At 48.6% G+C, this 13,978-nt stretch overlaps 1 protein-coding gene across 1 annotated transcript in view; it reads right to left on the bottom strand.

The window, feature by feature from the left end:
• The window catches only part of LOC126167159 (heparan sulfate glucosamine 3-O-sulfotransferase 5), a 152,534-nt gene extending 139,258 nt beyond the window's left edge, over positions 1–13,276 (bottom strand). The window contains exons 1-2 of the mRNA XM_049920456.1: positions 13,239–13,276; positions 306–508 (exon numbers count right to left, since the gene is read on the bottom strand). Of these exons, the coding sequence (XP_049776413.1) occupies positions 306–473 (168 nt within the window). The 5' untranslated portion in view covers positions 474–508; positions 13,239–13,276. The remainder of the gene's footprint in view (positions 1–305; positions 509–13,238) is intronic.
• Positions 13,277–13,978: the final 702 nt, after the last annotated feature.

Below are 13,978 nucleotides of genomic sequence, written 5' to 3'. Positions count from 1 at the left end.
CTGGATCCCGTATGTCTCCTGTATCAACTCTCATTTCTTCTTCAATCACTTCATCCTCCTCATAGAGACCTTCGACGTACTCCATCCCCCTGTCTGCGGTCTCCCTTGCGTTTAGTAGTGGAATTCCCGTTGGACTGTGCAGTACTGTGCTATATTTCACGCGGGTTGAGATGTATTTTTTTTCTATCGACCGGAAGCATAGGTAAGGCCACAGCGCACCATAGGGAGCCTGGTACCTGCCACGAACATGCAGAACGGCTCGCGCGCTACAAGGCGACAGGGAGAGGCGACGGACGGAGACTCACCTCGGGCGTGACGAAGTAGCTGGGGCTCTTCTCGATGGTGATCTGGCCGCGGAACGAGTGCGGCATCTTGCGGCGGTACCAGTCCAGGCCGCGCCGGTAGTTGTCGTCGCGGTCGAAGAAGTGCACCTCGCCGGCCGCCTTCTGCACGCGCGGGTGCAGCGCCAGCATCTCGAGCAGCGCGCGCGTCCCGCACTTGCGCACGCCTGTGGGCAGGCATAGGAGGGCCGAGCTGTAGCACCACGGATTATACTCTCATCCACTGCTCCCACACACTGTAGCGCTCCCACTGCATAAAATTAAACGAGATCATGGTTACCGTTCCATATTATTTGAAAACATCGATGTAGATAATCTTTCTGCTGCGATTCATTACTACGAGGGTCACTCCAAAAGAAATGCACACTATTTTTGTAAAAACACAGTTTTCATTCTGCATGTGTGAAAGTTTTACACTGTGTAGATACATCCTCCCCGCTTGTTTTCAAACTTAGTTCAACCTGTTCCCGTGAGTGGCGCCGTCACAGCATGTCTTCAAGGTGGCTGCTACAAAATGGCTCCGAGCACTATGGGACATCTGAGGTCATCAGTCTCCTTGAACTTAGAACTACTTAAACATAACTAACCTAAGGACATCACATACATGCATGCCCGAGGCAGGATTCGAACCTGCGACCGTAGCGGTCGCGCGGTTCCAGACTGTAGCGCCCGGAACCGCCGGCCACCCTGGCCGGCGGTTGCTACAGTTGACGTTCGTCAGAAGCAACGTGCTGTCATACAATTCCTGTGCTGTGAAAACGAGACGGTGGGAAACATCCACAACAGGTTGAAAAAGGTGTATGGAGATGCTGCTGTCGATCGCAGTACAGTTAGTCGGTGGACAAGCAGGTTACGTCATGAAAGCGGGCACGGAAATATTGAGCATTGTCCTCGCACCGGCAGGCCTCGTACTGCACACACTCCAGACAATGTGCAGAGAGTTAACGAATTGGTGACTGCAGACAGACGCATCACAGAGAACGAATTGTCACGCTACGTTCGGATAGGGGAAGGAAATGTTCGCAGAATACTGAAAGTGTTGGCGTTAAATAAGGTTTGTGCCAGGTGGGTTCCCAGGATGTTGACAGTGGCTCACAAAGAAACAAGAAAAACGGTATGCAGCGAACTTTTGGAACAGTGCGAGAATGGTGGAGATGAATTTCTTGGAAGAACTGTGAGAGGTGATGAAACATGGCTCCATCATTTTTCACCAGTGACGAAGAGGCAATCAATGGAGTAGCATCATGCAAATTCACCGAAGAAAAAAAAAATTCAAAACCACACCTTCTGCTGGAAAAGTTATGGATACAGTGTTTTTCGATTCTGGAGGACTCTTGCTTGTGGAAATCATGCCAACTGGAACCACCATAAATTCTGATGCATATGTGACGACAATGAAGAAACGTAAAGCTCGACTGAGTCCTGTTCGACCACATCGGCAAAAGGAGGATGTTTTGCTGTTGCACGACAATGCACGGCCACATGTCAGTCAAAAAGCCATGGAAGCGATCACAAAACTCGGATGGGCAACACTGAAACACCCACCTTACAGTCCTGACCTGGCTCCATGTGACTTTCATCTCTTTGGGAAACTGAAAGACTATCTTCGTGGAACAAGGTTTGAAGATGATGACTCCCTTGTGCACGCTGCCAAACAGTGGCTCCAACAGGTTGGTACAGAATTTTACCGTGCGGGTATAAAGGTGCTGGTTCCAAGATGGCATAAGGCAGTTGAGAGGGATGGAAATTATGTGGAGAAATGAAAATATTGTTCCTAAAGGATGTATCTACACACTGTAAAACTTTCAGACATGTAGAATAAAAGATGGATTTTTTTTAAAAATACTGTGTATTTCTTTTGGAGTGACCCTTGTATATGCAAATATGCTAACACTGTAAGTTATCCCTTAGTGAAGTTCAATATGGAGGGCTCTGTTGGAAAAAATTACCAAGAGTAAATGCTAGCAGTGTGCAGCTGAAGAGTGTAATCCAAAAACCTGGTAAGTGTCAGAAATGTAGCACAGGGGTTATCCTTTTAAATTTTAATATTAAATATAGTCCACACTAAATAGGACAGTGTGGGTAGATTGTTTGCCGGAAAAAAATTAAAGATTTTCAACCCACTTAAGATTTATGTTTCAATAGTGCATATGGAGTACAAGAAATCAATACATTTACACAACAATGGCACATGCGGTTCGGAGGTACCAGGTATCGACCAATGCCTAAATACCCATATTAGTACGTAGTGTATCCCCCACGGGCGGCAATGCCGAAGCTGACTCTATCAACTAGCCACTCATACACGTAGCGAATATTGTCCTGGGATCCGTTATTCCACGCCTGATCGACCTGTTCACGTAGTTCTGTAAGAATTGTCGGTTGACGAGTCGCATGACTTCTCGCACCATCATATTCCACAGGTGCTCTATTAGAGACAAGTCCAGCTATATACTTATATGGAGATGTCCGAAAGAACAGACACCATTGATGACCTGCAGCCGTCTAGAACGAAATTATAATTACATATTAATACCTTCAGCTGCTCACGGACGTTGATATATCGACGGGGGCAGGTGAAAGTGTGTGACCCGACGGGGATTCGAACCCGGGATATCCTGCTTACACGGCAGACGCTGTATCCATCTGAGCCACCGAAAGAACAGAATAGTTCTGGCAATACTGGTCATGACCTCCTTCTTCTGTGCGGATGCACACATATTACCCGAATTCTTACAGGACTTGGTAAGAATGTCTTCCACGAGTAACGAGTGTGTTGGGTAGGGACGCTACGAATGTAGCGTGTGGAATTATAAGGTGAGAATATGGGTCTCGCGGGAGGCGTGCGCGAGATATTTCCTGCAGTCGCACTATCCTCTGTGCCCTCAGCGGCTCAGATGGATAGAGCGTCTGCCATGTAAGCAGGAGGTCCCGGATTCGAGTCCCGATCGGGGCACACATTTTCACCTGTCCCTGTTGATATACACTACTGGCCATTAAAATTTCTACACCACCAAGATGACGTGCTACAGACGCGAAATTTAACCGACAGGAAGGAGATGCTGTGATATGCAAATGATTAGTTTTTCAGAGCATTCACACAAGTTTGGCGCCGCTGGCGATACCTACAGCGTGCTGACATAAGAAAAGTTTCCAACCGATTTCTCATACACAAACAGCAGTTGACCGGCGTTGCCTGGTGAAAAGGTCGGATTGTTGCCTATCGAGACTGCGGTTTATCGTATCGCGACATTGCTGTTCGCTTTGATCGAGATCCGAAACTGTTAGCAGAATACGGAATTGGTGGGTTCAGGAGGGTAATACGGAACGCCGTGCTGGATCCCAACGGCTTCGTATCACTAGCAGTCGAGATGACAGGCATCTTATCCGCATGGCTGTAACAGATTATGCAGACACGTATCGATCCCTGAGTCACAGATGGGGATGTTTGCAAGACAACAACCATTTGCACGAACAGTTCGACGACGTTTGTAGCAGCATGGACTATCAGCTCGGAGACCATGGCTGTGGTTACCCTTGGCGCTGCATCAGAGACAGGTGCGCCGGCGATGGTGTACTCAACGACGACCCTGGGTGCACGAATGACAAAACATCATTTTTTCGGATGAATCCAGGTTCTGTTTACAGCATCATCATGGTCACATCCTTGTTTGGCGACATCGCGGTGAACGCACGTTGGAAGCGTATATTCGTCATCGCCATACTGGCGTATCACCCGGGGTGATGGTATGGTGTGCCATTGGTTACACGTCTCGATCACCTCTTGTTCGCATTGACGGCACTTTGAACAGTGGACGTTACGTTTCAGATGTGTTACGACCCGTGGCTCTACCCTTCATTCGACCCCTGCGAAACCCTACATTTCAGCAGGATAATGCAGGACCGCATGTAGCAGGTCCTGTACGGGCCTTTCTGGATACAGAAAATGTTCGACTGCTGCCCTGGCCAGCACATTCTCCAGATTTCTCACCAACTGAAAACGTCTGGTCAATGGTGGCCGAGCAACTGGCTCGTCACAATACGCCAGTCACTACTCTTGATGACCTGTGGTATCGTGCTGAAGCTGCATGGGCAGCTGTACGTGTACACGCCATCCAAGCTCTGTTTGACTCAATGCCCAGGCGTATCAAGGCCGTTATTACGGCCAGAGGTGTTTGTTCTGGGTGGTGATTTCTCAGGATCTATGCACCCAAATTGCGTGAAAATGTAATCACATATCAGTTCTAGTATAATATATTTGTCCAATGAATACCCGTTTATCATCTACATTTATTCTTGGTGTAGCAATTTTAATGGCCAGTAGTGTATATCAACGCCCGTCAGCAGCTAAATTTGAGCTATCGTGCTGGTCACGAAAGTTGCTGCACGTCTTGCAGAGCGCGTTGAGTTTCAGGGGCAGTGTGTGGGCGAGGATTATCCTCCGGGAAAACACACCTTTCTGTTGCAAGGACGGAAAAGGAACGGGTCTAAAACCATTCTGCATCTTCTAACCGCTGATTAGTGTCCCCTTGAGAAGCACCAAACGTGAACGAGAGTTGTAGCTTATTGCACCCCAACCCATAAGGCCTGCGGCGTGGCCAGTGCGTCGTGGACGAATGCACTCTGCGAGACAGCGCTCATCAGGTCTATGTCGTTAGCGCAAATGATCATCACTTGGGTGCAGGCTGAGAACGTTTTATCTGCTTTCATCGCTGAAGACTGCGGCGCGCCATTACATTTTCCAAGCGATCCTATGACGGCACCAGCCCAGCCGTGCGCGTCGAAGCAGTGGGCTAAGTGGAAGATGAGCAAGAGGCTTGGGTGCCCGCAGTCCCACTGTTAATAAGCGGTTCGCAACAGTTGGTGTTGACAAGTCTGGGCTCACAAACCCTCTTATCTGAGTGAAAGTCGGGATAAGGAGTCGGGATAAGGACCACCAACCTGTCAAGGTGGTGACGGTGGAGGTGGTAAAGTAGTGTAGCCCACGACGCGAGACTACCCATACTTTAGCGATTCAGCATTTGAGAATGAGAACACTTAGAGGCTTGCGACTAACTTTACACATAATTTCAAATCTTTACGATACTTTTTCTCCCTTACAACGCCCAGAAAATGATGAAAGGAAAAACGTTGGTCGTTTACTGCATTATCGCTATTCCTGCACTAAAACTGCCACATGAAGTATGACGTTTTAGTTTATTATTGCTTTATTAGTAACTGTATTCGTGACATATTTTGTAGACAGTATTCGCATATACCAGTAAACGTACCAGAAAAATTACATAATTGTATGACACTTGGTTCATGAGATACGACGTCATAAACACTGAATACTTGAAAACTTACCGCATTGTGTTAGACGAGTAAATTTATTACATCATTGCTACTAACCTAATCGCAACACTTTTTGCAGACAATATCTACATTTGACTCTGAATGTACCTACAAAACTGTATCATTATACGACACATATTTCAGGAGATAAATGCCGTAAATATTAAGCTGCGTGAAAATGAAATTGCAGGCCGAAACTCGTCACAGGTGAAATATGTGTAAAACTATGCGTGAAATATGTTAAATGTGTGTGAAATAAATCTGAGATTCGCGTATGCGAGCAAAGCTCATCCTAAACCGCTGCAACAGTTTCGGTCAAATTAGGTACACATGTTAGTTAAAATATGGAAAAAAGTACAGTATATATGAGTGTGATAACGTGGAGAGAGAAGGCAGGACGTGGAGGTTGGCACAGGCAGGAGGAGGAGGCGAGGATGAAAAGAGACAGGGGAGATGGACAGAGAGGAAGAGACAAGCAGAGAGACGGGGGAGGAGGACATCCAGATAGGGCAGAGCACTTTTTCCTCTATAATCCTTTGTTTCACACAATTTCTATCCAGTATATATCCCGGACTTTTTCCTCTTTCTGATCACTTCCAACAATCTTCTATCTTCGTTTGTTTTCTTCATTACTTCTTCATTCTTAAATCTGTCAGTCCAGTTCATAGTTGCAAATCAGAACTTTCTAAATTTCTTTTTAAGTATCTAGAATTTACTGTAGAACACTACACCTCAGACATAACATTTAGCAAATATTTTCCTCAGTTCCATTGGAATTCTTCAAGACGTTACTAACTGCTTCACCTTTTCAACTGGTCTGATTTCTTCTCTAGAGCTCCGTTCCACGTCGTACAACTTTCCAGTTACATAAAGGATTTTGCTTGTTCTATCTTTTTCCGTCTAAGAATGTGTTAATAGGATCTTTCTTCTTCCCCATACACTTGAAACTATTGGCATTACTACTCGTATGTCTACCATGCATAGTTCAGAGTGGCTCAGAAAGAAAGAAAGCACTTCCGCGTATAAAATATACTGTTATCAGACGATTGCATTAAACCGAGCCAATATTCATAAAAACTGACGTCTGGAAAGTAAATCGAGGAATAAGTCAAAATAGGTACCCTGAAAATACAAGATTTAATAAAGGAAATAAGTCTCCTGCATGATTCTGTGACCATTGTGGATATTTTGTGAATGAAACCGTCCAGATCGATTATTAAAATTTCTTTATTCACTGCGTCGTTTCGGCTACTGCCATCGTCAGCTATCAGAAAGTTTAGAGCTTACAAAAGAAGGTTCTGTGTCAGTACTGCAGAATGACGAAGTCGAGAAATTTGATAGGACAACCAGCAAATAGAAGGCGCCCAAACAGTTGATCAGTGATCCATACTAGAGCCGAAACGGAGGCTACGCAGAGATGTCAGAAATACTGAACTCAGTGTTCCGGAATTTTATCATTGCGAAAAGTGACTGAGATCCGCTACTGTCCTATTACACAATAAGTAAAGTAATGCACGTAGACAGTCCTTCTGTGGAGAGCTAGCACTAGCATTCGCATTCGCAAGCGTAGCCAGGTCTCCCTGCTGGCGAAGGCGATATGCCAGGAAGTGACCGGATTCCATTCATTACGCCGAACGCGACTCACACGCTCAAAGGAAGATATTTTTAGGACGGGCGCTGAGTTCGGCTCGGTCACGCTCTACTGCATTCGCGCACACTTTCGAGTCAACAGCATTGGAAGACAGGCAGAGAGCGACGAACTGCCGCCTAGAGAATTCGTTGCAGCAGCGACAAGAGAATCTGGGAAGGAAAATTAATTTTGAAGTGCTCGGAATATGAGGTGTCCTCAAAACACTATGGCGACGAAAATAAAGAGAAATATTGATAAAGGAAAAAAGAAAGGAGAGGGAGAATGCTCTTGGTACTGGCGGGCAGAAATCGTGCACGAAGCCAATACTGACGATGCTAACAAAAGCCCTGGACTTCAGCGGACAATGGGCTTGGAAAATGAGATTGGAGGACATTCTACGATATGTTTTTCATCTGAGGCTGAGGGAGACGCCTAGGAGCCAAGCGGCGGGGATCAGCCGATATTCGTCTTCGGAGCATAACTGCCACACGCCAGAAGTTGGCTTCCCAATCGGTCGAGCGCGGGTATAATAAACTAACGGAGAAAACCGGAACAGCAAGAAACAAGTAATGTAGAGTAATGAAATTTGGAGAATACACGTGTCGAGGTAACATATTTAAATCGTTAACGTTGCAGGATCACAAGCCTATTGCCAATGTGAAATGGTAGTACAATAATAACCGGAGAAACCGTCAGAATGTTGAATGCAAGCATGAAGGCGTCCATGCACTGTGCTGAACAGGTGCCCGATGTCAGCCTAAGAGTTGGAGTTCCATGCCTATTGCACTTGGTCTGTCAATGATGATGACGATGAAGTCCCATACTCCGTGACAGAGCATAGGGTAACGATGTGGGAGACCCGCACCGCCGTACTAGGCAAAGTCCTAGTGGACTTGCCATTGCCTTCCACCGACCGTAATGGGGATCAATGATGACGAAGAAGACAACAACACCCAGTCATCTCGAGGCAGGGAAAATCCCTGACCCCCGCCGGGAATTGAACCCGACACCCCGTGCTCGGGAACCGAGAACGCTACTGCGAGACCACGAGCAGCGGACGGTCTGTCAATACAGGGAGGTTCATGCTGGTTGCGGATGACGCTGGAGTTACCTCCCAGTGATGTCGCTATGTTCTCGTTTGGAGACAAATCTGATTAGGAAGCAGTCAAGGCAACATCACGACACTCTGTGGGGCATGTTGTGTTAAAACATCAGTACGTGGGTGAGCGTTATCCTGTTGGAAAATACCCCTTGGAATGCTGTTCGTGAGTGAGAGCAAAACAGGTCAAATCACCATACTGACGTACAAATTTGTTTTTGGACGGGAGTGCTCCTGCTGTCGTATCCCCAGGTGTAGAACCAATGTGTCTAGGCCGCAGACAGGTTGGTTGCAGGTACTCACCTGACCTCCTGCTAATCAACACATGGCCACAAGGCAGAACCGACTTTGTTCATAAAATACAGGAGACCTCCGCTCCACCCTCCAATCAGCTCTCGCTTAAAACCGCTGAGATCGGCAAGCTGTGGTGGTATGGGTTCAGTGGTCTACACTCTAAAGGGGGTCTATCTACACTCCTGGAAATGGAAAAAAGAACACATTGACACCGGTGTGTCAGACCCACCATACTTGCTACGGACACTGCGAGAGGGCTGTACAAGCAATGATCACACGCATGGCACAGCGGATACACCAGGAACCGCGGTGTTGGCCGTCGAATGGCGCTAGCTGCGCAGCATTTGTGCACCGCCGCCGTCAGTGTCAGCCAGTTTGCCGTGGCATACGGAGCTCCATCGCAGTCTTTAACACTGGTACCATGCCGCGACAGCGTGGACGTGAACCGTATGTGCAGTTGACGGACTTTGAGCGAGGGCGTATAGTGGGCATGCGGGAGGCCGGGTGGACGTACCGCCGAATTGCTCAACACGTGGGGCGTGAGGTCTCCACAGTACATCGATGTTGTCGCCAGTGGTCGGCGGAAGGTGCACGTGCCCGTCGACCTGGGACCGGACCGCAGCGACGCACGGATGCACGCCAAGACCGTAGGATCCTACGCAGTGCCGTATGGGACCGCACCGCCACTTCCCAGCGAATTAGGGACACTGTTGCTCCTGGGGTATCGGCGAGGACCATTCGCAACCGTCTCCATGAAGCTGGGCTACGGTCCCGCACACCGTTAGGCCGTCTTCCGCTCACGCCCCAACATCGTGCAGCCCGCCTCCAGTGGTGTCGCGACAGGCGTGAATGGAGGGACGAATGGAGACGTGTTGTCTTCAGCGATGAGAGTCGCTTCTGCCTTGGTGCCAATGATGGTCGTATGCGTGTTTGGCGCCGTGCAGGTGAGCGCCACAATCAGGACTGCATACGAGCGAGGCACACAGGGCCAACACCCGGCATCATGGTGTGGGGAGCGATCTCCTACACTGGCCGTACACCACTGGTGATCGTCGAGGGGACACTGAATAGTGCACGGTACATCCAAACCGTCATCGAACCCATCGTTCTACCATTCCTAGACCGGCAAGGGAACTTGCTGTTCCAACAGGACAATGCACGTCCGCATGTATCCCGTGCCACCCAACGTGCTCTAGAAGGTGTAAGTCAACTACCCTGGCCAGCAAGATCTCCGGATCTGTCCCCCATTGAGCATGTTTGGGACTGGATGAAGCGTCGTCTCACGCGGTCTGCACGTCCAGCACGAACGCTGGTCCAACTGAGGCGCCAGGTGGAAATGGCATGGCAAGCCGTTCCACAGGACTACATCCAGCATCTCTACGATCGTCTCCATGGGAGAATAGCAGCCTGCATTGCTGCGAAAGGTGGATATACACTGTACTAGTGCCGACATTGTGCATGCTCTGTTGCCTGTGTCTGTGTGCCTGTGGTTCTGTCAGTGTGATCATGTGATGTATCTGACCCCAGGAATGTGTCAATAAAGTTTCCCCTTCCTGGGACAATGAATTCACGGTGTTCTTATTTCAATTTCCAGGAGTGTAGGTGTTGTCCTTGAAGTAACCGATTTCTATTAGTTCGTTGTGTCACTGTGATGTCAATTGCTGATCGAATTGCTTTTGCAGATGTAGTGCGACGCGCCACAGCCAAATGCCGAACACAGTGGCCTTCCCTCTAGGTCATGGCCGTGCAACGTGGCCGTCCGGATTCCGATCTTCTTGCTATTGTACCTTCACGTGACCATCGTTGCCAGCAATGCCACGGAAGGAACATCCAGCTTCTCGAAACCCATTTACACGACCTCATTCAAACTTGGTGAGCTGTCGATAAATTGCTTCGTCGTTGTCTTAAAGGCATTCTTGAGTAACATCAACTCACTATGCCCAGTCTGCAAGGTAACTGTGGCCCTCGACTGTTACGGCGCGTATTTAAAGACAAGCTGATATGCATCCTCATAGTGGCGCCACAAGGGCTAGTGTTATCCAACTGGCGCCAAATCTCAAAATCTGTCACCTTTTGGATGTGGAGACACGCCTACCAGCTTTCGTTTCTCTCACAACTCCTTCTTCGTGTTGCGATTTCTTTTCTTTTACTGTGTATACTTATTGAGAAAGACCTGGGCCAAATATCCGCAGCAGTCTTCTTCACGCGCGCCAAACAGTGCAGTGCACTGCCAACGAAGTTCAAGCTCTGGTGTTTCATTCAATTGCGTAATTAACTGTTTATGGAGTTATGCAGCGTAAGTGTTTTCTACCGGTAGTAAGAATATGTAGTGCTTAAACTACGTCTGGTGTCTACGGCAGGAGGCGATACGTAACGACGGAGAGCTTGTGATACACTTATGGAGGAACAACAGGTTGAAGGGCGAAAGTATTGCTCAAACTCTGGATTTTTTTCTCCGTACTGGAATGTAGTAGACCAATGGGGTTTACTGCAATGAGTAAAGCATACACTGAAGTTTTTATTGGTACATTTTACTGATAAATATTAACATCTTCATTGTGTAATTGTGATTTTTCCGAGGCAGATCTAACTCCGGTTGTGGCCATCGGAAACAAGAAATTAATATAGCACCCTCATCCTTGCTGTAATTTTAGTTCATCGTAGGGATTTGAAAAAAAAATGGCGAAATTATAGATATTTGAAAAATGACCACTTCTAGGGCCTCTCATTTTTGCCGAAAAAAACAACATTAAAAAAAATCGGCTACGATGAACTAAAGAGAATTCAATTTGCTACAAGGGAGACAAAAAATCATTGAAACCGGATGGAAATTTTAGCATGCGCGACGACCATGCCGAAAGACATGGTTTTGAGAAGAACGCGTTTAAAGTTTGACAAGTATTTATGACATTATTTAAAAAAAGGACAAAGCTTAGGGGTATCATCGATGCCTGGTCCATAATAACTATAGCCCCGGCTAGTGGATGGCCGCTTTCTGCTACTTTGACCTGATAAGCACTCAGTTTTGTCCTCAAAGCCCTTTTCGTTGTTGAGCGCATCGCCGCTGGCGCCTCTATCTTCAAAGAATCGACGCGTTTTGTTACGGAGTGAAGTCATGCGCCGGCACGCGAGTTGGGAACGATAGAGAAGAGATGGTTGTGAGAAGACCTCAGCCCTACGCACGCTGGTCGACCCGTCTGCAGGACGACAACGTGACAGCAACGGCTCCTAAGTGAAGAGGATATAAGCGCCGCGACTGACTGGCCACGCCCCAGTTCAATAGTAGCTTCAAGACTACCGACTTAGATAGAAGCGTCAACATTCGTTACTTCGCTTGTACACTCTATAACTCAGACTTACGAATTGTTATACTGAAGAGATTGCTTACCAACGGCCTTGCCGCAGCGGTAACACCTCGTCAGATCAGCGAAGTTAAGCGCTGTCGGGCTTGGCTAGTACTTGGATGGGTGACCATCCGAGCGCTGTTGGCAAGCGGAGTGCACTAAGCCCTTTTGAGGCAAACTGACCACATTCCCCTCCATATCCGGATCCAGTGATGATGCCTGTGAGCCGAGGATGATACGATGGCCAGGCCTTCCTGGCCTGTTCAGGGTGGAGTTTATGCCTATTTTGTATGTCGCCCTTTGCTTGCGATTCTTCTGTATAACTGTCAAAGTTAAGCATTATCATTTACTTTTCTGTAATAAAACTCTTTAACACGATCTGTTTGAACTGTCTTTTAGTGAGCCGAACACGTAGGATTCCTAGACTCCACATATTTGACGACGTGCGTGGAGACATAATATATATCATTGCCGATTTTGATCTGAAGGGCATCTGCCACGTGCGTTAATCCAGCATGGCCCACACTGAATAGACATACGGCCAAATTTGAAGCAATTTTGACAATTTCGCTTCGGCTGGACGTTATTTTGGAGCGTCTCTCCAGATGAGGCTATTGACACTTTCATTCACATTTTGAGTACAACCGCCCAAACAATGCTCCAGCATGAAATTTTCACTCTACAGCGGAGTGTGCGCTGATACGAAACTTACTGGGAGATTAAAACTGTGTGCTGAACCGAGACTCGAACTCGGGACCTTTGCCCGGGGCGTGAGTCGTGCTTGGGTAGCTCAGTTGATAGAGGCAAAGGTCCGGCACACAGTTTCAATCTGCCAGGAAGTTTCAATGCTCCAGCAAATCAGATTTACTCAGATCGGTATAAATAGTGGTGACGGCATCGATAACGACTTGTGGCAACCAGTTTCTTAACACCGAGGCGTACCGTGCAAACTCGGCTTCAGTCGCTCACAGAATCGTTATTTTTTGGAGTTCACGCATAATATTGTGGAATAATTCTTCGACGTCCATACATCCCAATTCTGTAACAAAAAAAAAAAAATCTTTATCGACCGCCATCCTGTCATTCCCCCGTACGGCTGTCTCGAGGCCATTGCTATTGTCTTTAGACAGCCAGGAAACGTTACAGTAAGTTCTGTGGCGAGATGCGGAGCGGGCCAGCACTGTGCGGGGACGCACCTATGATGAGCGCCTGCGGCAGGCGGCGCGACGTCCTGGCGAAGTGGACCCTGCCGGCGGCCGCCGCCCCCGGGCCGTCGGTGGCCGCCGCCTGCAGCTGCAGCTGCAGCTGCTCCTCGCTGGCGGCAGCTGCCGCGGCGGCGGCGGCTGCGGCGGCGGCGGCCAGCTCGGCCTTGAGCTGCGCCGCGGCGGCCGCCCCCGAGGACTCGAGCACCGAGTGCAGCGCGCCGTCGTACAGCAGGTGCAGCGCCAGCAGCAGCGACACCAGCGCCACGCCCGCCAGCGCGGCCGCCACGCGAGGCCGCGACACGCACTCCGCGCACGCACCACTGCCGCTGCCGCCCCCGCCACTACCGCCCCCGCACCCTTCCGGCGCTGCCCCCGAGCCCGCCGCCGGCCCCAGCAGCGGCTCAGGCGTCGAAGATCCGGACGTCGTCGCCGCTGCCGTCATCGTCAGGGGCCTCATCGCACCCCACCATCTGAAACACAGCAACACGCACACACTGACATAAGCGAAGGGGAACCGTGCGGAGCGCTTTGATATAGAAGAATGTCGGACAATGCGTTACACTAAGAACGCAAGGGAGCCATTTTGGCTGTCATGATTCAGTACGTCGGTAATTGTGACAAGGCGACAGAAGTTAGTAAACATGGATTGCTACATGATACAATAGCGCTTTTTCGTAGTTAAACATCTATCAAAATGGCGTGACTTAACTATTACAACACGTAAAGAGTGT

The sequence above is a fragment of the Schistocerca cancellata genome, chromosome 1 (assembly GCF_023864275.1).
Source record: "Schistocerca cancellata isolate TAMUIC-IGC-003103 chromosome 1, iqSchCanc2.1, whole genome shotgun sequence".
NCBI classification, from domain to species: Eukaryota; Metazoa; Arthropoda; class Insecta; order Orthoptera; family Acrididae; genus Schistocerca; species Schistocerca cancellata.
The sequence above is the reverse complement of the archived record's forward strand: the minus strand, read 5'-3'. Positions and strand labels throughout refer to the sequence as shown.